At 43.5% G+C, this 23,349-nt stretch overlaps 1 protein-coding gene across 2 annotated transcripts in view; it reads right to left on the bottom strand.

Moving 5' to 3' along the window:
• Positions 1 to 6,546: 6,546 nt before the first annotated feature.
• The window catches only part of MBTD1 (mbt domain containing 1), a 106,661-nt gene continuing 89,858 nt past the window's right edge, over positions 6,547 to 23,349 (bottom strand). For both annotated transcript variants that reach the window (XM_073588158.1, XM_073588157.1), the window contains exon 16: positions 6,547 to 6,848. In XM_073588158.1, coding sequence (XP_073444259.1) covers positions 6,730 to 6,848 — 119 coding nt within the window. In that variant the 3' untranslated portion in view covers positions 6,547 to 6,729. The remainder of the gene's footprint in view (positions 6,849 to 23,349) is intronic.

The following is a 23,349-nucleotide window of genomic DNA, read 5'->3' on the forward strand; positions in this document are numbered from 1 at the left end:
TGCCCTGGCGGTGTGCTTTGGATCATTGTCATGTTGAAAGACCCAGCCACGTTTCATCTTTAATGCCCTTGCTGATGGAAGGAGGTTTGCACTCAAAATCTCACGATACATGGCCCCATTCATTCTTTCGTGTACCCGGATCAGTCGTCCTGGCCCCTTTGCAGAGAAACAGCCCCAAAGCATGATGTTTCCACCACCATGATTTACAGTAGGTATGGTGTTTGATGGATGCAACTCAGTATTCTTTTTCCTCCAAACACGACAAGTTGTGTTTCTACCAAACAGTTCCAGTTTGGTTTCATCAGACCATAGGACATTCTCCCAAAACTCCTCTGGATCATCCAAATGCTCTCTAGCAAACTTCAGACGGGCCCGGACATGTACAGGCTTAAGCAGTGGGACACGTCTGGCACTGCAGGATCTGAGTCCATGGTGGCGTAGTGTGTTACTTATGGTAGGCCTTGTTACATTGGTCCCAGCTCTCTGCAGTTCATTCACTAGGTCCCCCCGCGTGGTTCTGGGATTTTTGCTCACCGTTCTTGTGATCATTCTGACCCCACGGGGTGGGATTTTGCGTGGAGCACCAGATCGAGGGAGATTATCAGTGGTCTTGTATGTCTTCCATTTTCTAATTATTGCTCCCACAGTTGATTTCTTCACTCCAAGCTGGTTGGCTATTGCAGATTCAGTCTTCCCAGCCTGGTGCAGGGCTACAATTTTGTTTCTGGTGTCCTTTGACAGCTCTTTGGTCTTCACCATAGTGGAGTTTGGAGTCAGACTGTTTGAGGGTGTGCACAGGTGTCTTTTTATACTGATAACAAGTTTAAACAGGTGCCATTACTACAGGTAATGAGTGGAGGAAAGAGGAGACTCTTAAAGAAGAAGTTACAGATCTGTGAGAGCCAGAAATCTTGATTGCTTGTTTCTGACCAAATACTTATTTTCCACCATAATATGCAAATAAAATGAAAAAAAAACAGACAATGTGATTTTCTGGATTTTTTTTTCTCAGTTTGTCTCCCATAGTTGAGGTCTACCTATGATGTAAATTACAGACGCCTCTCATCTTTTTAAGTGGTGGAACTTGCACTATTGCTGACTGACTAAATACTTTTTTTCCCCACTGTATGTATGAAAGGGATTTAAGGGCGTTCTCCTGGACAATATGATTAACCAGTCAGAAGAGGTCATAAGGCTATGTGCACACGCTGCGGATTGGTCTGTGGACTTTGCTGCGCGGATTTTGCAAAATCCGCAGGTCAAAAGACTTGCGGTTTATCTGCGGATTAGCCTGCGGTTTTGCCCTGCGGTTTATCACCTCTACAATGGAGGAGATGGCAAACCGCAGCGGAATCTGCAGAAAAGAATGACATGTCAATTCTTTCTGCGGATTGCAAACTGCAGCAAAAACCGTGCGGAAAATTCCGCACCATGTGCACTGCGGTTTCCATTTTCCATACGTTATAAAGGTACTGTACAACGCAGCAGATTCTGCTGCGGATCCGCAGGGCCAAATCCGCTGCGGATCCGCAGCAGAATCCGAAGCGTGTGCACACACCCTTACTGTGAACGTTAAAACAAGAAAACATAACTGTGATATAAACAACATGATGACAAAAAGTAATCCAAAAAATACACATTCAATATTGTAGATCAGATCATGTCTTAAATTGAGACCATAGGGCGATCGGGTTTCTAACATAAATATCCGATAGGGCTCTCTGCTCAGCAACTTGTGTTTATGGTCCCCTCCACGTAAGGGCTTGTAGACCTCTGTGCCTGAAAGCCTAAAGCCAGTCAAATCAAAATTGTGCATTCTAGCAGCTGACATTGCTAAAGGGTTAATCACATCAGAGACGTGTCATGTTATGCGTTCTTTTAATGGACCATTGGTGCAGCCTATATATTGAATTTTACATATAGTACATTCAATTAGATGGTTAACCATGGCTGTACTGCAGTTGATGAAATCATGGATATTCAGTTGAAAAAGCGATTATAGAGTTTGGATCTTTTTTAGAATAATTTTTACAGTTACTTAATAATTTTTTACGATCTATGCTAGAAACCTTCATGCTCGCCCTATCCAGAGACCATTTGGGATATCCTCCCTCATATAATTATGACGCTACGCCGTGAATCAGAGCAGTCAGCCGTTTCGAGGTCAATACCAAAAGATCACATAGTAAACCAAGGGAAAATACAAAGTCGTATGTCTGGTCACATGCCAGGATCAGAATGCCAGAGAAACAGCAGATAAGCAAAAGGGTAATAACAAACGGGTAGTCTGAACACAATCCAAAGGTCAGCAACGGAATATCAGATGCAAAGGGGCAATGACAAACGGGTAGTCTGAACACAATCCAAAGGTCAGCAACGGAATATCAGATGCAAAGGGGCAATGACAAACGGGTAGTCTGAACACGGTCCAAAGGTCAGCAGCAGAATATCAGATGGAAAGCGGAAAATAACAAATGGGCAGTCTGAACACGGTCCAAAGGTCAGCAGCAGAATATCAGATGCAAAGGGGCAATGACAAACGAGTAGCCTGAACACGGTCCAAAGGTCAGCAGCAGCATATCAGATGCAAAGTGGAAAATAACAAATGGGCAGTCTGAACACGGTCCAAACGTCAGCAGCAGCATATCAGATGCAAAGCGGAAAATAACAAATGGGCAGTCTGAACACGGTCCAAAGGTCAGCAGCAGAATATCAGATGCAAAGGGGCAATGACAAACGAGTAGCCTGAACACGGTCCAAAGGTCAGCAGCATATCAGATGCAAAGCGGAAAATAACAAATGGGTAGTCTGAACACGGTCCAAAGGTCAGCAGCAGAATATCAGATGCAAAGCGGAAAATAACAAATGGGCAGTCTGAACATGGTCCAAAGGTCAGCAGCAGAATATCAGATGCAAAGGGGCAATGACAAACGAGTAGTCTGAACATGGTCCAAAGGTCAGCAGCACGGTCCAAAGGTCAGCAGCAGTATATCAGATGCAAAGGGGCAATGACAAACGGGTAGTCTGAACACGGTCCAAAAGTCAGCAGCAGAATATCAGATGCAAAGCGGAAAATAACAAATGGGCAGTCTGAAAACGGTCCAAAGGTCAGCAGCAGAATATCAGATGCAAAGGGGCAATGACAAACGAGTAGTCTGAACACGGTCCAAAGGTCAGCAGCAGCATATCAGATGCAAAGGGGCCATGACAAATGAGTAGTCTGAACACGGTCAGAACTTACAGCACAGGGTACAGGCGAACACACCAGAGAGCACAGGCTTAGAAAAAGCTTTTGATAACAGGGCAATTACCAAGGATATGGAGCACCTGTGGACGTCTCTGCACATTCCAGTTAGATAGGTCAACCAAGCTGTCAATCAAAGCACTGACAGCTCAGCACGCCCCAGCACAGGATAGGATGCCAGCGCTGTCCATCACAGAGTCCAGACACTCTGAGCAGAGGAATCATGGCAATAATATCTTGCATGCTCTATGGGACTCATTAAGGAATGTTTGTCCATCGGAACAATTGTGTTTTATCCTGTTGAGGTCCCTGAAAATAAATATGTATATTTTTTAACAGGTAGAGGTTGACAGGATTGGGCTATAAGGATGGAATTACTAGCTGTAGGCTTTCTATAAGGTGCTATGCTAAGTGTATGATTAACAATATCTGCTGTTAAATGAAAATCTAAGATGTATGTTTGTGTTATCAAAAAAGTTGGTAAATTTTAGGTTGAAATGGTTATTATTTATATATTGGAAGAATCCCTTGGCTTCATCTTGTGTACCCGCCCATATTATGAGAACGTCGATAAATCCACCATACCATATTATTTTTATACTATAGATGTTGTTTCCAATCTCTATATAATCAACAGAATTTTATAATCCATGATTTCATAAACTGCAATACGGCCAACGATATCCATCTAATTGAATGTACTATATGCAAAATTCAATATATAGGCTGCACCACTGGTCCATTAAAAGTACACATAACACGACACCTCTCTGATGTGATTAACCCTTTAGCAATGTCAGCTTCAGCTGTTCTTATACACAATGGTGATTTGACTGGCTTTAGGTTTTCAGGCACAGAGAAGGTCTACAAGCCCTTACGTGGAGGGGACCATAAACACATGTTGCTGATTAGAGAGTCCTATTGGATACTTATGTTAGAAACCTGTTCGCCCTATGGTCTCAATTTGAGACATGATCTGATCTTACAATATTGAATATGTTTTTTTTGGATTACTTTTTGCCATTATGTTGTTTTCTTGTTTTAACGTTCACACTAATGACATCTTCTCACTGGTTAATCATATTGTCCAGGAGAACGCCCTTTAATCCCTTTCATACAAACGAAAGACTGACAGCCAACCAGACGGTCAGGCCATGAATTTTTTACACTCAGTTTTGTTGAGCTGACTACTTCATTATTTTTTCGCTGATCTGAGAGCAGCATAATGCAGAGATAGAGATACCCTGATTCCTGTTATCTGTCACTTACTAGGCTGCTTGTTGTTGTTTTTTTGATAAAAATCATAGTTTTATCATCAGGAAATTATTACTAGAAAACTAGTAAACTTGCTGTCAGGTAGTCCTCCATATTCCACAATCCCTGAAGAAGGAAACTGGTCCCACTCGCTCACCGTACTTGGCCGCATCATCGCCATATGACTGCGAGAATCACGTGACTGAAGACTTCACGCAGGTCGTGCAAGCACCCAAACGCACGCACGGGTGCTGCCGGACTCTGCGTATGAGCGCCTGATACGGCCTGGACAGTGCTCTCCCCAGCCTTACAGCCCATAACACTGCTGTCTGCAACAACATTCATTGGACTTGGGAAATCCTGCATAACAGTCCAACAGGAATCAATGCACCTTAGGACCCTGAGGCAGAACGCACCACCACACAGTATCCTCGGGTAATCCCTGCTTGCTTGTACTCTATTGTAGAGAGATCCATAAGTTTTCTAACACCAGTACCACTATTGACACATGTTGATATATTGGTATTTTAACCTTTGCCCACATCTCCTTAACATTATACTCACTACTCTGCACACCTAACCTGTGCAAATTATTTTCCCTAATTTATTTTAGACCTCCATATTCATTAGTTTTACATATACCTGCCCCATCACTGATTAGCAGCTTTCTGCCTATGCACACAGAAAGCCTCCAATCAGTGATGTGGGCGGGGTGATACGGAGAACTTGTAGATCTGCAGCAGATAAAACACTGTTTTTATCAAATTGACAACAATGAGCCCAGTAAGTGACATTGCTGGTATCAGGGACTACATCATGCTGCTCTCAGATGAGGTAGCAAAAACCTGGTGATCGATTCTGTTACTAGTTCTCAATAACAGAAAATATTATGAATATTTAAGTAGCTTCCTGGCTACATTTTTATTCTCTAGTCCTCTCTAAATACTTGTGGCACTGTAGTGAAAGTGCATGGAAAAACTTGCAGATTGTCAACTTCTCAGGTTTCCAGCACTGGTCCTCCTTGGCACTCATCATTTGACCACTATTCGGCTTTGCTGCCTCACCTAGTGCTGCTTTCCCAATCCAAGCCTATGAAACTCAGAACCAGATTCCATAGACTTACCTTGGGAATACGACTTCTAGTCCACACATACACCCTTTGGAAGCTGGGTAGTTGGATTTGAGGTGATGTGGTCTACAAGAGGACCAAAGTGCTACTGGAAATCGGAGAAGACAGCGGTGATAGGTCAATGTCCTTACATTACACTACAGATATATTTAGAAGGAATTAGGGAATACAACATTAGCTGGGAATGCCTCTTTAAAGTAGGACTCAATGACTATAATAGGGTCCGCTAGAATTAATAGTGCGGCGCAGTTTTTTTTTCTAGAATTTTTGAAACAATCTGCAATGGAGACTCCTGACCTGAACGGTCAACTGTTCACTTATTCACTTACGGGTGAACATAGACACAGCTAGGAGGTAAAGAAATCAAGATCACCGTATAGTTCAGTCACTTCTTATAATATAACTAACAGCACAGAAAAACATAGTTAAAATAAAATCTTTGTATGTGCCTTTCACCCATTTTAGTTTAATAGTTTTGTAACTGAAACATAAAAAGTAAAAATAATACTATAAAAATACGGCAGAAAAGCAAAGACATTGTTCTGAACTAAAATAATGAGGAAGCAGGTGTAATCCGAACAATTAAATTGAGCTTAGAGCTCAATAGTAATTTTAAGGATAGTTATAGATGGGAAAGTTTTACATAACATTTTGAAACATTTAAAAACAAACAAAAAAAAAAAATCAACTAAAATAAATTTCCTGGTCACGGAAAAAAAAAGCTACCCAGTGTGTACCAAGTGTAATTTTTTTTGTTATTTTTTTTTCTGCAAAATATCACCCTTCCTAAACAAATATATCTAACCCTGCTAAGCGTACCAAAAAAACTAAGAATTTTGTTGCAGTGCCCACAATGCACAATATTTGTAAAATTTGAAAATATTAAAATTCTTTTCAAAAACTTCAAATACAACACAAAATCGTTAATGTTATTTAATAAACTGTAAAATCTTTTTTTTTTCTTCACCAAAATATTTTCTTTGTCACTTCCCAGAGTGTCCCTGCACAGGAGTCCGTTTGTGTTTTATTTTTCAAATAGTCTTTTTTTTTCGTTTATATGAAAACATTCTTAAAATTATGATTAAGAATCATAAAATTTGCATCAAGGTTCCTGTTTAATGTAATAGCTGCCAGATCCATTACTTTCCTGATCTGAAGCTCCTTGTAGAAATGAATAGTCTTCTCCATCAAGAAACTCTTCCTTTAGCTGCAGCGTTGGTACTGAAAAAAGAAAGAGGAACAGTCACAGCTATTCTCTTATTATACAATGTAATGTAAATATAATATTGAGGAGAACATAGTAAATACAAAATACAATTTCAGATTATATTAATCTATTTTACTTGCCTGGTATCCTCAAAAATCCTCAATATCAGCTACCTGTAGCCACCACTAGCGGTAGCTTACTGCTTTATGTAGGGCATATAAAATTCTGAAGCAAATAAGCACTGCTCTGGCTGAAAAAGGTTAAAAATATGGCGTTTAAGGTAGGCCATTCACTTTAAGCATTTGAAAAATAGCATTTAAATTGGTGGTCTGCTTTAGAAAAGTCACCTTCAAAAACCCTACTAGGAAATTGTAACTGAGAAAAGAAGAATCCTATATTCAGGATCCTCACTTCTTGGTCAGGGTGGAGAGTCTATAGACTTACCTTGAAGACGTGAATTCTGGTCCACATATAACCCCCTGTAAATACCCACCAGAAAAAATAGAGCGATCAAAATAAGTCCAAAAGACTCAGTATTGGAAAAGATAAAATGAAAACTTTATTGTAAAGTGAACAGGGACAAGGAAAAGGGGGAAATTAAGTCAAGATTGACCATAGCAGCACAAAGGCGAACACCTGGGGCATACATGGGATAAAAGGACTAAAAAGTATGTATGGGGGGGGGGGTACATACGTGGGTGGACCTCTACTTGCTGTCCTAACAGGTAAAGTTTTTCCATTGTCTAATTGCATATAATGATAATGTCTATATCAATATAACCTGTCTGGTCATTCTTTACTATTTGGGACTAGCGCAATGTATCATCCAATACTATATTGCAACAATGCTTTAGTTATGCCTTATCCCTTTTTAGTCCTTTTATCCCATGTATGCCCCAGGTGTTCGCCTTTGTGCTGCTATGGTCAATCTTGACTTAATTTCCCCCTTTTCCTTGTCTCTGTTCACATTACAATAAAGTTTTCATTTTATCTTTTCCAATACTGAGTCTTTTGGACTTATTTTGATCGCTCTATTTTTTCTGGTGGGTATTTACATGTCATATGCGATTGTCCCTATTGATCCTATTAAGTTAAACTCATTATATATGGTTACATATGTATGTATGTATCCTATGTCATCAATTTTCATTCTTATGGGTTTTTTATCCTTAATATGGTTTTGATATAACCCCCTGTGTGAAACACTTATCTGCTTTCTGGCCATGTGAGTTAAGCCCGGGAAACTTGCATGTCTAAACGCCAACATTCGTTCAGCATAATGGGAAAATCCACGAGAAAGGCAAGTTCCCAGTCTGCTACAAGACACACTTCCATCCAGAGCGATATTGTTGCAGTATTCACTCATTCCAACTGCCCAGAGCAGGAGGATCCCACACAGGCTCCATCGGTTTCTGGTGATGATGCCCTGCCGGGTACCAGCAGCTTAAATGGCTGGGACTAAGGACAGCAGAGCACTCACCTAACTTAGCGGCAAGAACTGTCAGGAAGTTCCCCCGATGTCAGGAGCCTCAGCCCGCCACATCAGGTACTGGAGGTAGGGAGACTGCACCATTACAAGATGGCCAGCAACTTCATGCAGCACGAGGCACAACCACAGCCTCTCGATCCCCCATGCACTCCAGTCTGTGGCTTCCACTGTGCCACCAATTGATTTCTCCTGCAGCTACACACCGGGGAGAACTTCATGAGGAGTGTACCGATGACCCCCTTGTGCTTTCAGGGAATCAGACTCCTCCATAAGCAACTGCGTTGGAGCCCTCAGGTCAGATACTTCAGGAAACACTTGAGCCCATTCAAATTTCCATATACTAATAATAGAGAACAAACCCCTCACTCAGAAAACCCCTTGAATCAGGGACCACCACCCTCGACAAGTCCGTTATGTTCTCAAGGCCAAGTTGAAAGGTTAGATGATCCCCACCTTTATCTAGACAGGGACCCTGCAGTGAGCCCCCACTGCTGGTCCAGTATGATTCTCCGCCTGGATGGTGACAAGCTCCTCATGGGCAACATCTTCCCCTCAACCCTCTACAGCTTGCAGATTGGAGGTGCACACATCATCCCTCACTATTATAGCAGCTGGTCCCATCAGACCAAATACCAGCGCTTTTGAAAAGGACATGTCAATTTCCTCTCCACACATCCCTAAGGCATATTGCATCTCGGCACTAAGTAATCAGATCTGCTATGGCGGCTCTGCACCCACTGTTCAACTGCCCATGGACGAACACATTGGCTTCCTTAGCTGACCAGTGCTTACTGGTGTAATCAATCTCTACCAAACAGGACATTTCTATCTTAGCCACTCAAATGGTAGTGGATTGCAAACAGTAGTTTGCACAATTCCATTCTGAACTCTCAACCCTCGCTACTGAGGTCAAGACTCTATCCTACGCGCAATTGAAGGACACTGTATCCCAACACTTGTCAAAACTTTGAGATTTCCAACAGAACCTGGATGACCTAGAAAATAGAAACAGAAGGAACAACCTTTCTGTCCGGGGTCTACCCGAATCCATCTCTGCTATGGGCATACCATCAATCCTTACTTTCATTTTTAATGACCTCATCATTGACCTGGTGTGCGTGTTGAGCTAAACAGGGCTCTACATCCTCCTGATCAAAAAGACCCTCGATCATGCAGAGATAACTTGTCAGGTCCATTTCTTCGCATTAAAAGAGGTCACCCTCTAAGCTGTCCGAAAGAGACAAAATTCTACACATAGATGCCATTCTACCATAATTTTGCCAGACTTATCTTGTTATACCCTAATGCAACGATCTGCAGTCAAATTTCTGTTGGATCTACTGTAAGAGAGGAATTCCCTTTCTCAATAAAGGTCAGGAGAGGCCCATATACATTTGTCTTAAAATCCCCAGAAGATCTGTTGGCTTTTCTGACTAGTTTGGACTTGCCGAAATAAACTCTCCAACTGGCTGACTCGGTCAACTGGATTTTCGGGAGAGCATCCCAGAAATCCTCCTGGTTTGTCTACATATGTGCAGCGTAAAGGTTTTCCTCCAAATGAGGCATGTCAAAGCAGAAAGAGGGGTCTCCCCCCTAGACATTACCAAATGATGGTTATAGATGGATTTAAATCTGACCTCTAAGGCTGGTTGACACTGATCAGACTGTGGCTTCTTGGTCCTCTGGAGCTTATACGGTAATTGATTGGGTCCTTTGGTCTCCAGAAGGATGAGCTGATTGGTTTCTCCTTTACTTTTATATTACACTAATAAGTCTGCTCTATGTTACAGTTACTAATAAATATTTGCCTGTACGAGTTATATGAATACTTTAACTGGTTAGTCTCTTTTATCTATATTTGTGCAAATCAGTATTTGCTGGCATGATACCCATTGAATGATAATTTGTTAATTGGATGTCGGTAGGCATATTTGCTTCTTATGTTCCGTCTGCTCAGGAGCTAATCCACAGCATTGCTACTTTTTCTTCCCCAATAGGTTGGGAGCCTCTGGGGCTAAGCAAATTCCTCTGTACCGATGGGGATGACTTAGTTTATCATGCAGAGACTTTCCCTATGGCTTTACATTTTAATGTTGTTAGTCAATTTTTCATTTTGACACCTTCTCTTTCTCTCCTTTTTGTGAACATAGCGACCCAGCATCATCTTCCACAAAGAATATCCATTGATACACAAATGGCAGTACTAAATACTGCCTCCTTTAATGCGAAAGGACTCAACACTACCGAAAAATGTGCGCAGATTCTTCATCATTTTCATTGCCATAAGGTACATATCTGTTTTCAAGAAACACATTTCAAAACTTGTAACCCACCAACCATCAAACACAAACATTACATAACCTGTCACTTTGCTCACAACCCTACATCATGCTCTAAAGGGGTGGTGATTGCTATTCCTAAATCCCTGACACATCAAATCATTAATTGTAGTCTAGTTACGAATTCCAGGTACGGTATATTGTTCTCTCGCTATTGGTAGATTGTCAAATATTCACAATTGGTAATTTTATGCTCCCAATCAAGCCTAAGCAAATTATATGTTTAAGCTAGTTGACCTGATGTCTCCTTTAATTCATTCACGGTGCAGAGAGGAGCCAGAAAACTGCGTGTGATTGCTTCTACTCCTGTGATGAAAAGAAGCACTTCACCTTCTTTTTAAATGGTGTTTATTTCTTTTGGCAGAACAGGGGTTAATTGGCAATGTTGGGAGCTCTGGGAGTCTGAGCTCTAAGCTGAGCTCAGTTAGCTACTCCTACCCCTATATAATCTTGGTCCTGATTGAAACACATCGTCAGAGCTAATTATGCTGCATGGCTTGGAGGAGAGGTGTTTTGGTGCTTATATGAGGAGTTTAGAGAATTTATCTGCGACTGTTGCGTGGGTTTGTAAGTGTGATAATTCCCTTCTCTCCTCTTATTTTGGTTTTTCTCCATCCTCCACTACCCGATACATTCCTCTGTTATATATAAGTGAATATTTGCATGCCTGGTGTTTTCAGTTACCCCTTGTTCGTTGGGTTGGTGCATGGCAACTCACCTCTTCTCTGGGTGGGGAAAGTGACTAGATGGAGGGCAGATTCAGGAGATAAGGCAAGGGTGGAGGCCCCGGCATCTTCACCTTTAGAAGTATCCTGGGGAATAGGGCAAGCCCCTGGTCCCTGTCACCCAAAAGTTGAGTCGTGACATTGTTGTCTCAATTACGGTAATACCATAAGCAATGCCTACCCTCATGACACTCTCCCCTTTCTTTTTTCCTACTGCTCCATAAAATCAGATCCCTCCCTAGTACACTCTAGTCTCATGGTGATGTCCTTCAATTTATTATAAAGCTTAGCCATTTACTGTTACCGATTGCTTTTTACCTTTTGCTGTTTTTGTAACTGTACTTTTTTTCTCAGAACTGGATGTATTTGCACCATCCCTGTGTATTTGTTGACTCACATGTAGATTTGTACAGCACATTCATTTTATGTATATTTTTATTTTAGCGATGTTTGAAAAAGACTGTGGCTTAAATCGCCTCTTCAGCCACCAAACTGGAACATGTCCATAAACAAGCCCTCTCCACTGAATCCCTTAGGAATCTTTTGAAGGCCAGATTGGAGGTTAAGCACCTATTAGATACTTCTTTTAAGGGCCTGCTTCAGGTAGGTCGTAGCAGATTTTATTAGTATGGGAACAAACCATAGGCTGAATGTTACCTAGAGCCTGAAATCCAGAATCTCACTAAATCACATCCCAAGAATAAAAAAAACACAGGACACTATGGTTAACATCACCCTGGAAATGAATGATACATTTAGATCTTATTATTACAAACTATATAATCTACCTACATCAACTGGGATATCCCTCAATACGCCCTCTCCTTTTAGAGTCCATGCTCCAGAGATAATGACCTGGAAGCTCCCTTTACCTCTCAAGAACTGTTGAGAATGATTGGAGAATAACCTAGTAATAAAAGTCTGGGCCTTTACAGTCTCACAGCTAAGATTTATAAATTCATCTCTAAACAAATATCCCAGATAATGTTACAGGCTTTTAATTCCATCTCAGGTTCTTCACCTTGCCCCTGCCAATCCACATCCGCTCACATTACAGTAATCCCCAAATCTGGGAAAGATCCCCATTCTTGTACGAGTTATTGTGCTATTTCGCTTTTAAATGTGGCTTTAAAATTATACACTAAAAATGCTTGCAAGCAGATTAAATCCCCTTCTCCCTAATTTGATTCGCCCTAATCAGGTGGGTTTTGTTCCGGGCAGAGAAGTCCGTGACAACACACCCTTAAAACTCATGAATTATGCAAATACCTATGGAGTCCCCTCTCATGATCCTGTCATTAGACACCGAAAAGGCCCTTGACAGGATGTCTTGGTCTTCCCCAAGGCGTCTAAGACTTAGACATAATATACTAACTTACCCCAAAGCAGCGGGAGGAGTCAATTTCCCTGATTGTCGTTCTTATTAGCAGCTGCACATTCAAGGATACTCTATTAATTACATTGTTATACCTCAAAGTTGTTGGTCTATATCGCACAAGGTATTTGTCCACAGTCGGTTGCTACAGTGCCCTGGACCTGGTCCTCTATATCACGGAGTAATATTTCCTTGCCCTTTACTGTCAAACAGATGCTGAAAACAATCCATTATCCATCTAAGGCATTCTAGTAGATCCAAAGGGACCCTTGTAACCCATAAAAGACACTCCTCAATTTCCCCCAGGTTCCTCCACACTTTCATTTTTGAGTAGCACTAGGAAATCACCTCTTCGCATTCACTAGACAGCACCTGAAGGAGAGTTCCTACTTCTTCCTTCCATTCTGGGGATCGGACAATGCTGATCCGTCATCATTCTGAATCTGTTCAACTCCAACATTTCTACTCCTCTCTCAACGGTAGACTCGATTACGCTCGCCCTCTATTAATTTTAGAGAAGATGTGTGTCAATGCTTCAGTTTCTCCATGTACCATTTTGAGTATCTATAAATTATTACTAGAACCAGAACTGGAGCTTATCCCTCCCTTCTGTAAGGCCTGGGAAACTGAACTTAACAAAACTTTCACGAGAGAAGTGGGATAAATGTTTTTGTCATATATGTCAGCTATCGCAACCATATCACAAGAGAGCAGTTTTAAAATTTTCTCTAGATGATATCAGGTTCCCTCTGCCTTACATAAATAATATCTGGGAGTCTCCAACTAATGCTGGTGTTGTGTGATAGAAGAAGGAACGATGACACACATCTGGTAGTTTTGTCTGATTCCGGGAGCTTTTTGAGAAGGTGCGATTCAAGGGGGTAAAGAGGTTACTGATATGTTGGTGCCCTCCTTCCCGGGAAGAATTACTGCTCTGTATGTTTCCCATGTCCAATCAGTTTACAAAAAATCCCTTCTACGGCAACTTCAAGTTGCCAAAGCAATAATTCCCCAACATTGGAGATCAACAGACCAACCCCCCACTTTGGAAGAATGGTTTGTGGAGATATCCGCAGCCCACTGTATGGAACCACTGATAGTCCAAACTCAACAACAGAGGTCTACTACCACTAATAAGTGGTTCCTTTGGGAGTCCTTTCTTTCTTATCCACTCTTTAGAAATATTCTAAAAAGATCCATGATAAGTCTTTAGCAAATAATCCTCGTCTTCCTCTGACCATTCTCAAAAAATATTTTTTCTACAACCCCTACAAGTCTCAAGTGTTCCAAGTTCAGATTCTTATTCTAAATCTGTCTAATTTCTCTTTTTCAACTCTTCCCTTTCCCCATATCATCCCTTTATTAATTGTATCCATTTCTTTATATCTCCTTATATAATAGATTTTTATTCACCAAAATGTACTACCTGTATAACGTTTTTCATAATTTCGTGTGGATGATTGTTTACTTTTCGAAAATCCATAAAACTTTGAATGAGAAACTAAGGAAGCTGACGATTAGTAAGCAGTGTACATAAACTAAAGCGCATATGACAGCAGAAATGGTGCGAATGGATTTGCAGTGATTGGTCCATTGGCCAAGTCAGTAATCTATGGCCAATGGACTGTTCGATGGGAGCCCTGATAATCGCCTCTTATCTTCTGGAAACCTCAGCTCTTCTTTAGGTTAGCTGGCTTGGAGTGATGTCATCATTAAGGCTTGACAGACAAATGATGTTGTGCCCAGCCAGCTAATCAAAACAAGATCTGCAGATGCTTGGAGAGAGGTATGAGGCAGTTCTCAGAGAACCTGTTTGAAGGCCATAGTTTATGGACATGACTTGCTGGATCGGATCATGCAGGTAGATTTACACGAACTCTAATGCACAGTATACGGATTTAGGTGGGGACTGTACAATGAATAATTTCTCCTGTTGAGATGTCGCACGGAAATTCAACACTTACTGCTAGATAGTCCCACAGATTACAGATCTTTGCTAGGGGTCCCTGCAGGATAACATTTTTTTATTAGCTTATTGTTAAAGGATCTGTACTTGAACAATTCAGACAAGCCGATAATCGAGAAGCAAGAGTATTAGTTCCTGACTATTAGTCTGTCTAAACAGACTGTCAAACACCTGATGAAAGAGCAAACCGGTCATATCATGTAAGAGGATTTTTAAGCAAAGTTAGAAGTTATCAATATCAGCAGCATGTTATCTTGCCTAAACAAGTAATGTGCTGCCGACAATATGATGTTCTATTTGCACAGAACAATCATATTAATGATCGTTCTGTGAACACTGGAGTGCAATCAGCCAGTCCAAACAGCCCAATAAATGACCGACAAATCCATGTACTTTGTTTTGTGGGACAAGATTAAATACCCCCAGTTAATTTACATACTAAAAAAATGGGTAAAAAAATTTGGCGGGGAGAAATGGAGAGGAAAAAAAAAGAAAAAAAAAACAACTTCATCATTGCTGGTTTTCACTGTACAATTCCAGTAAAAAAACAAACAATGTCGTCTTTATTCTAGTACTCCAATATCAAACTTATCATGCTTATTTATAACTGCTTTTAAAAATAAAAACTTTTCTAAAAATCCATTTTTTCTTAATGATGGAGCTGTGTAATGAAATGTTTTTTTTTTCTTTTTCAGGATGTGTCAGTTTTTATCTTGAGGTGCATCAGACTGAGTGTTCATTTTTTCTTTTACTCTGATCCAAGGTGACTAAAAAGTCACGGCAGCTCGAATATTGTACTTTTATGAACTTGGTGATACTAAATAAATACAATGCTCAAAAAATAAAGGGAACACTTAATCAACACAATGTAACTCCAAGTCAATGACACTTCTGTGAAATAAAACCGTCCACTTAGGAAGCAACACTGATTGACAATCAATTTCACATGCTGTTGTGCAAATGGAATCGACATCAGATGGAAATTATTGGCAATTATCAAGACACACTCAATAAAGGAGTGGTTCTGCAGGTTGGGTCCACAGACCAAATTTTAGTACCAATGCTTTCTGGCTGATGTTTTGGTCACTTTTGAATGTTGGTTGTGTTTTCACACTCGTGGTAGCATGAGACGGACTCTACAACACACACAAGTGGCTCAGGTAGTGCAGCTCACCCAGAATGGTACATCAATGCAGTCACGGGGCAGTAGGGGGAAAACAGGAGACGTGGAACCTGGGCCCCTGAACTGCCCTTCAGGCTAAGGGGGTGCCCTGACTCTCAACTTGGGGGTACACTTGATGGTAGTGAGGCCCACGTCCCCGACCTGTCCCTATCTCCTGTTTAGCCCTGAGCTAAACCCCCAACCCCCTCCCCAGGAGGTGAGACAGGGAAAACGTGTACGGCACCAAATAACAAACAAGGAAAGATACGACAGACACCTAAGGGCAAAATAAACTAAAAAACAAGACTTAGCTTCTCTCTGCTGACTACAGATCACCTCTCTAATGCTCCGAGCAGCAGAGTAAGGCACCAGAACAGCTTGGTTGGTCTCCAAATGAATAATATCACCATCAGTGAGTTGCAGCACCTGATGACCCTTTATAGCAAAGAGGGAGTGGTCACACCTGCTGACTGACTAAACATGTAGTAACACCAGTGGCCACCGGGGGGGGGGGGGAATATGGATCGTGACAAATGCGAGCTGTGGCAAGAAGGTGTCTGTCAGCGTAGTGTCCAGAGGCTGGAGGTGCTACCAGGAGACAGGCGAGTACACCAGGAGATGTGGAGGGGGCCGTAGGAGGGCAACAACCCAGCAGCAGGACCGCTACCTCTGTCTTTGTGCGAGGAACAGGAGGAGCACTGCTAGAGCCCTGCAAAATGACCTCCAGCAGGCCACAAATGTGCATGTGCCTGCACAATCGGTTACAGTAGGATGAGGATGGTACAGTATGAGGGCCCAACGTCCACAGATGGAGGTTGTGCTCTCAGCCCAACACCGTACAGAATGCTTGGCATTTGCCACAGAACACCAGGATTGGCAAACTCGCCACTGGCGCCCTGTGCTCTTCACAGATTAAAGCAGGCTCACACTGAGCACATGTGATAGACGTGACAGAGTCTGGAGACGCCGTGGAGAGTGATCTGCTGCCTGTAACATCCTTCAGCATGACCGGTTTGGCAGTGGGTCAGTAATGGTGTGGGGTGGCATTTCTTTGGAGGGCCACACAGCCCTCCGTGTGCTCACCAGAGGTAGCCTGACTGCCATTAGGTACCGAGATGAGATCCTCACACCCCTTGTGAGACCATATGCTGGTGCGGTTGGCCCGGGGTTAATCCTAATGCAGGACAATGCCAGACCTCATGTGGCTGGAGTGCGTCAGCAGTTCCTCCAAGATGAAGGCATTGAAGCTATGGACTAGCCCGCCTTTTCCCCAGACCTGAATCCGATTGAGCACATCTGGGACATCATGTCTCGCTCCATCCACCAACGTCACGTTGCACCACAGACTGTCCAGGAGTTGGCTGATGCTTTAATCCAGGCCTGGGAGGAGATCCCTCAGGGGACCATCCGCAACCTCATCAGGAGTATGCCCAGGCGTTGTACAGTAGGGAGGTCATACACAATACTGAGCCTCATTTTGACTTGTTTTAAGGACATTACATTCCAATTTAATTTTGTGGGTGACTCCAAATTCAGGCCATTGGTTAATGAATTTGATTTCCATTGATGATTTTTGTGTGATTTTATTGTCAGCACATTCAACTTTGGGCAGAACAAAGAATTCAATGAGAATATTTCATTCAATCAGAGCTAGGATGTGTTATTTGAGTGTTACCTTTATTTTTTTGAGCAGTGTATATTATATACACACACACACTTTTTTTTACATAAAGAATGGAAAATTTATAGAACTGTCTTTGTGCACCCTTGCACAATACACCCCAAGACTTTTTTTTACTTGTTACCATTTTAACAATGTTCTTTAAAAGGAACCAGTCAGCAGGATTGTGTTGTGTAACCTAAAGCCAGCGTCATGTCGGCGCTGTTATACTAATTACAATGATACCTGGTGATGAAATCCGTCTTGTGATTGTTGTGTAATCTTTATTTTCAGTTTTGAGTTAATGATATGCTCGTGCTCCGGGGCGGCCTGTGAGGGGGTCTTCATGTGGTGCTCTGATTAGATATTCATAATGCAGACTGCTGACAGGTCACTGATCCCTCACTGACCTGCCCCCTAGTTTACATAATGAATATCTGTACATACTGAAAAAAAAAAAAACCCTTCGGCAGGCAGGTGAAAAAGAAAAAATCAATTTCAAAATGGTGCCCAAGCAGTATTAGTTATCAGTGTATATAATAGAGGTGATCCGATAGCTGCTATTGTGCAGGCGGTGCCAAATTGCTGGAGATGAGAAAAAAAATATCCACCTCCAAGATGGTGCCGCCAGAGCAGTAGCAGCTCTCAGATATAGAAATCTTGGAGGAGGAAATTTTGTTTTCTCATCTCCAGCAAGTTGGCATTGCCTGCGCAGTAGCAGCTATCGGATCACCTCTATACACACCGATAGCTGCTACTGCTCATGCACGGCAGGAGCCATTTTCAAATGGAATTGTTTTCTATCTGTATAACATCAAGCAGTTATTACTAGGACACTAAACATGCGATTATGCTGCAGTGCAGGGGCCACGGTCAGCACCTTCCTGCAGGTTTTTTTTTTTCCACTATGTATATATAATATTCATTATATAAACTAGGGGGCAGTTCTCTGAGGGATCAGTGACCTGTCAGCAGTCTGCATTATGAATACTTAATCAGAGCACCACATGAAGACCCCCCCAGGCTGCCCCAGAGCACGAGCATATCATTAACTCAAAACTGAGAATAAAGATTAGACAACAACCACAACACGGATTTCATCACCTGGTATCATTGTAATCAGTATAACCGCGCCAACCTTACACTGTCTGTAGGTTACTGTGCACAATCCTGAAGACAGGTTCCCTTTTTATGCCCTGCCTACAAGTTCATCAAAGAAGTACAATGATGGCAGTGGGAAATTGGTCCCTGCTGCTACTAAAAGCCATCCGGACCCCGCTATGCAGTCATGATCCCCTTCCCCCAAATTAGACGCAGCGATTGCTATTGGTTGAGCTATCTAAGGGGTTAAACCGTGGTGTGATAATAAAGCTGCGCCTTCTGCATATGGCGCAGGCTCAGATGAAACCCCACACAGGTGGCACAATATCCGTCATACAAATACAATGGCTATCGGGAAGGGGTTAATTACGCAACCAAGTTTATTAAAAATAGCTGCTGATAGTTTGATTAAATTATATTTTTAGGCTTTTCTTCATAGGATTCTTCCATGTCCTCACCAAATGTAGTACAGTAAAGGGCCCGTCACACTAAGCGAGATCGCTAGCAATATCGCTATAACGTCACTGGTTTTGTGACGCAGCAGCGATATTGCTAGCGATATCGCTGTGTGTGATACTTACCTCCGACCGGCTCCCCCGCTGATCGCGCGAGAACGTCCTGGGCCGTTTCTCGTCGTCGGCTTCCTGCTGGGGCGACGAGCGATGCATGGACGCAGGCGGGAGGACGTCTTCATTGCCTCGTCTGACAGGAAAGTAGCGACCCCCGACCGCTGCTATGTCACTGGTGAGATCTGCCTGTTTGGCAGCTCACTAGCGACCACTTAGCGATGACCGGGTCATATCGCTGGTCGGGTTCGCTGGTGCATCGCTAAGTGTGACAGTACCTTAAGTCTCATCTTTTTATAAGCACATAATAGATACAGCGATACCTCCAGCGGTTTTAGCTCCTCCCCTTGTGTTTGGGACAATCCAGTTGTACTCATCTGATAGTCCGAAGGTATCATGGCTTATGAAAAGATGCTTACCATTGCCACTTCTTCCTTAGGAATAAAAGCTGATTGAAATTGGTAGGTGGCGTTAAGCACAAACAATCATGTGCCCTTCCTACAGGCTGCCCTATGAAGCAGGGGGCTGTATTTTCAACCCAACCCTATGATGAAGTGTGTAAAAATCATGGTGTGTTGACATAAGCTGAGATTCCACATCAACTGGATGTATGCACAGTTTCGGCTCTTGTTCTTGGGAGAAGGCAAAGACATTTACAACATGGAATTGATTGCCAAGTATTGTACACGTTTTATATTTTAGTTTTTTATGCATGCTCTTTACCTTTGTATCTATTAAGCTCTGTACATTTGTATACATTTTTAAAACATTAAAAGGGGTTGTCTGGTCAAAATCGATTAGTTTGCGGTCACTCAGTGCACACACAGTGTGTGCTGTGGGAAGTTACCGCTTTCTGGTCTGGGATCGGCGGTGATGTATGTGTTATACATGCTCCCGGCCAGAGCCAGTCTAGTGGGCGTGGACCTCACTCCATACACTTATACTGAGCGAGGCCGCACCCTGTCCAGAGATGTGGCCATCCAGTGGGTGCAGCCTTGCTCTATACAAGTGTATGCAGCGAGGCCACGCCCACTAGGCAGGCTCTGGCCGCTAGTCCCAGCTCAGAAACCGGCGAATCTTCGCAGCGCAGTGTGTGTACGCTGAAGGGATTCATAAGTCTGCAGTCAGACAACCCTGCTAATAGTTTTGCTTTAGTTGCCTTAAGAACCTTTAAAGAGGGCCTGGCACTTGCTAAAAATAAAAAAATACATATATATAATGAGTTAACTAGGTACAACGCCCTGAGCTCACTGGTTCTGCTGCGTTTCTTTATTATAGAGATATTCACGTGTTGATGTTGGAAGGCATTATGTGAAATTTCTGTTTGTAGACCAATTGGACAGTTGTTCAGTCTTCTCAGGGATAGAGCACTTTCACTCCTCGCTCCCAGACATTGACATTCAGCAGGTGATCTAGAAGTCTGTGCATGGCCTCGTTTTTTTGTTTTTTACCTATTATACTCTGTACGATTCATTTAGCAGTGTTTTTCACAGAACGTGTGTCTGTGTGAAGCACACAGAGGACATGTCTGCTACCTTCAGGCAGAACGGATGAAGAGGGCCAATTCAAGTCTATGGTTCCATGAAAAAGATGTACAGCACAAGTGTCATGCGGCTGTTGGTGGGCTTTGGGAGCTTGGTTCAGGAACAGGCTCAGCCAGAACCCTGACAGGTTTTCTGGAGGGAGAGATCAATTCTTGGTATAATAGGCAAGCCTGTAAACTATACTTCAGGCTGCGCCCTCGTTCATCAGGGAGTGAAGAGCAACGGGTGGGAATCATTATGTCCCTTCTTAAGGGAGATCCCCAATCCTGGGCCTTCTCCCGGCCGGACGATTCACCATCATTAGAGTCCGTGGACGAGTTTTTTGCGGCTTTGGCGCTAGTGTATGGAGATCCTGATGGCGTCGCCCTGGCAGAATCCCGACTCCGTAGGTGTAAACAGGGAGCCCAGGTTGCTGAGGAGTACTGCTCAGAGTTTAGGAGGTGGGCCACTAACACTCAGTGGAATGACCCTGCACTTAGGAGTTAATTTGTGCAGGGTCTGTCTCCAAAGTTGCAGGATACTCTGGTGCAGTGCGCCGCCCCCAGGTCGCTGGAGGCCGCCATGTCCCTTGCCATCCGGGTGGATAGACGCCTTAGGGAGAGACATACACAAAATGTGCCCCCTGATGTCCTTGCTAGGGAGGAGGACCCACCAGTGCGGACGGAGGAACCCAGACAGCCCGGTGTTGTTGGTACAAAAAAGGGGGTGTCTGCGGCTCGTTGTGGTGGGGGGGTATGCTTTTCCTGTGGGAAGCCGGGCCATTTTATGAGAGCCTGCCCAGTTCGTGCCAAGTCTCCAGACGAACCTATGCAAGTAGGAGGTGCTAGTGTGTGTTCAGGCCTGCCTACGGTTCAGGGAGTGGTGTCGGCATGTTTTTACTGTGGGCAGACTGGTCATGTCCTTAAGGCTTGCCCAATGCGCGTCAAATTATCTGTGTCATCTCAGAAGCCGCCTTCCCCTGGTCGTTTGGAGGGAGACGACCAGGGAGTGTATATATTTCCTCCATTTTGCCCTCCCAAGGTACTATGTCAGCAGGGGTGTTGGCTGGCGGGGTACCAGAGGTGATACCGGTGCTTGTGGACAGCGGAGCAGGAGTCAGTCTGGTGGATGCTCGCTTTGTCCAGACTCATGGCCAGAGGTGTAGGACACTAGCCCAACCTATAAGCATCCAGGCCATAAACTCTATTCCACTGAGCCAAGGGAGCTTGACCCAAGTCGTAGAAAATATCCATCTACGTATAGGACATCATGAGGAGTCCTTGTCATGCTACGTCTTGGAGGGAATGCCAGTACCTATCGTTTTAGGCCTCCCTTGGCTGAAAAAACAACCCGGTAATTTGATTGGCGGGCGAGGGAAGTAGTCAGCTGGGGGCAGTCGTGTGAGGGCTGCTGCCTAGGGACTGTCTCTGCCGTCTTTCTTCAACCGACCCCTTCCTCTCCAGTGAGAGCAGCAGATGTGCTGCAGTAGAGTAGGGGCAAGTCTCAACCCTCGCCATTAGCCAACCCTGGGAGACGCAGACCTCGTGGTGGAAAGGGTTGGAGGGTGGTGTATCCCTTGGTGAATTGCGGGGGTGTGAGTGTGGTGACACAGGGGGACGCCTCTGTTGTCGATCCCAGAAAGAGTTCAACGAATTGTGACAAACTAATGTGTGGCAATAATAAACGTTCAGGTCCGGACCTGTGTGTGAACGAGCATGTATGGGTGGCCACCAAAAAACATCCAGTGGAAGTGTGTTGCGGAGTCTTACCAGCTCGAGTTACCCCCAAACATGCACATACACAACTCGTTCCCCAGGTAGGCGCTTCGGAGATGTGTGGTGCCTCCGGAACATACATTGCCAATACCAGCAGTGCTCGTTTGTCATAAACCTGAAGTGCAGGTAGTTGCTGGGGTGAACTCTGGACCTGGGCGTCCCCGCTGTAGGTGGTTCCCTGATGAGGAGCAGTCTTGAGGGTCCAGAGGCCCCTCATTAAGGGGAGGGTACTGTCATGATCCATGCTGGATCATGACAGATAAAATGCATTAGTAACCTTTTTTTTTCCTTAAGCTGTGGTGCTTAAAGATAGTTTTGCCCCCGGTGGCCATAGGGTCATTGCACTGTGGTGGTTTCAGTTCTAGTTTTGCCCCCGTAGGCCATTAGGATCATTGCACTCTGGTTTCTTTAGTTTAAAGCATGTGATTATAAAGCAGGTCTGATTGCTCTGGCTCTGCTATAAAAGAGTGTCAGGTGTTGCAGTTACTGTTGGTGATATTGCTCATTTCCAACCAAGACTGGTGAAGGAAGGAGAGAGAGTTCCTGGCAGCTCAGTCAGAGTCCTGGTGTGGAAGGAGTCAGAGAGGATTTCCTTGCAGCTCTGACAGAGCTGGGTGGCAGCTATTCAGGAGGAAAGCTGCATTCTGGTGGTGGACTCTGTTGCTGGGAGCAAGAGCAACAGAGCAAGGCTAAGTGGTGTTTCCCTGTTTGTTTTTTTTCCTTGGTGTGTATTAGTACAGCGGTGGGGCCAGTGCCTGCACCACCCAGCTCCCTAGCAAGGGATAGGTGTAGGGTGTGCTAGGGTGACAGGTAGCCTGATTGGCGCCCGATGCG

The sequence above is a fragment of the Dendrobates tinctorius genome, unplaced genomic scaffold (genome assembly GCF_039654945.1).
Source record: "Dendrobates tinctorius isolate UK_male_01 unplaced genomic scaffold, ASM3965494v1 ptg000103l, whole genome shotgun sequence".
NCBI classification, from domain to species: Eukaryota; Metazoa; Chordata; class Amphibia; order Anura; family Dendrobatidae; genus Dendrobates; species Dendrobates tinctorius.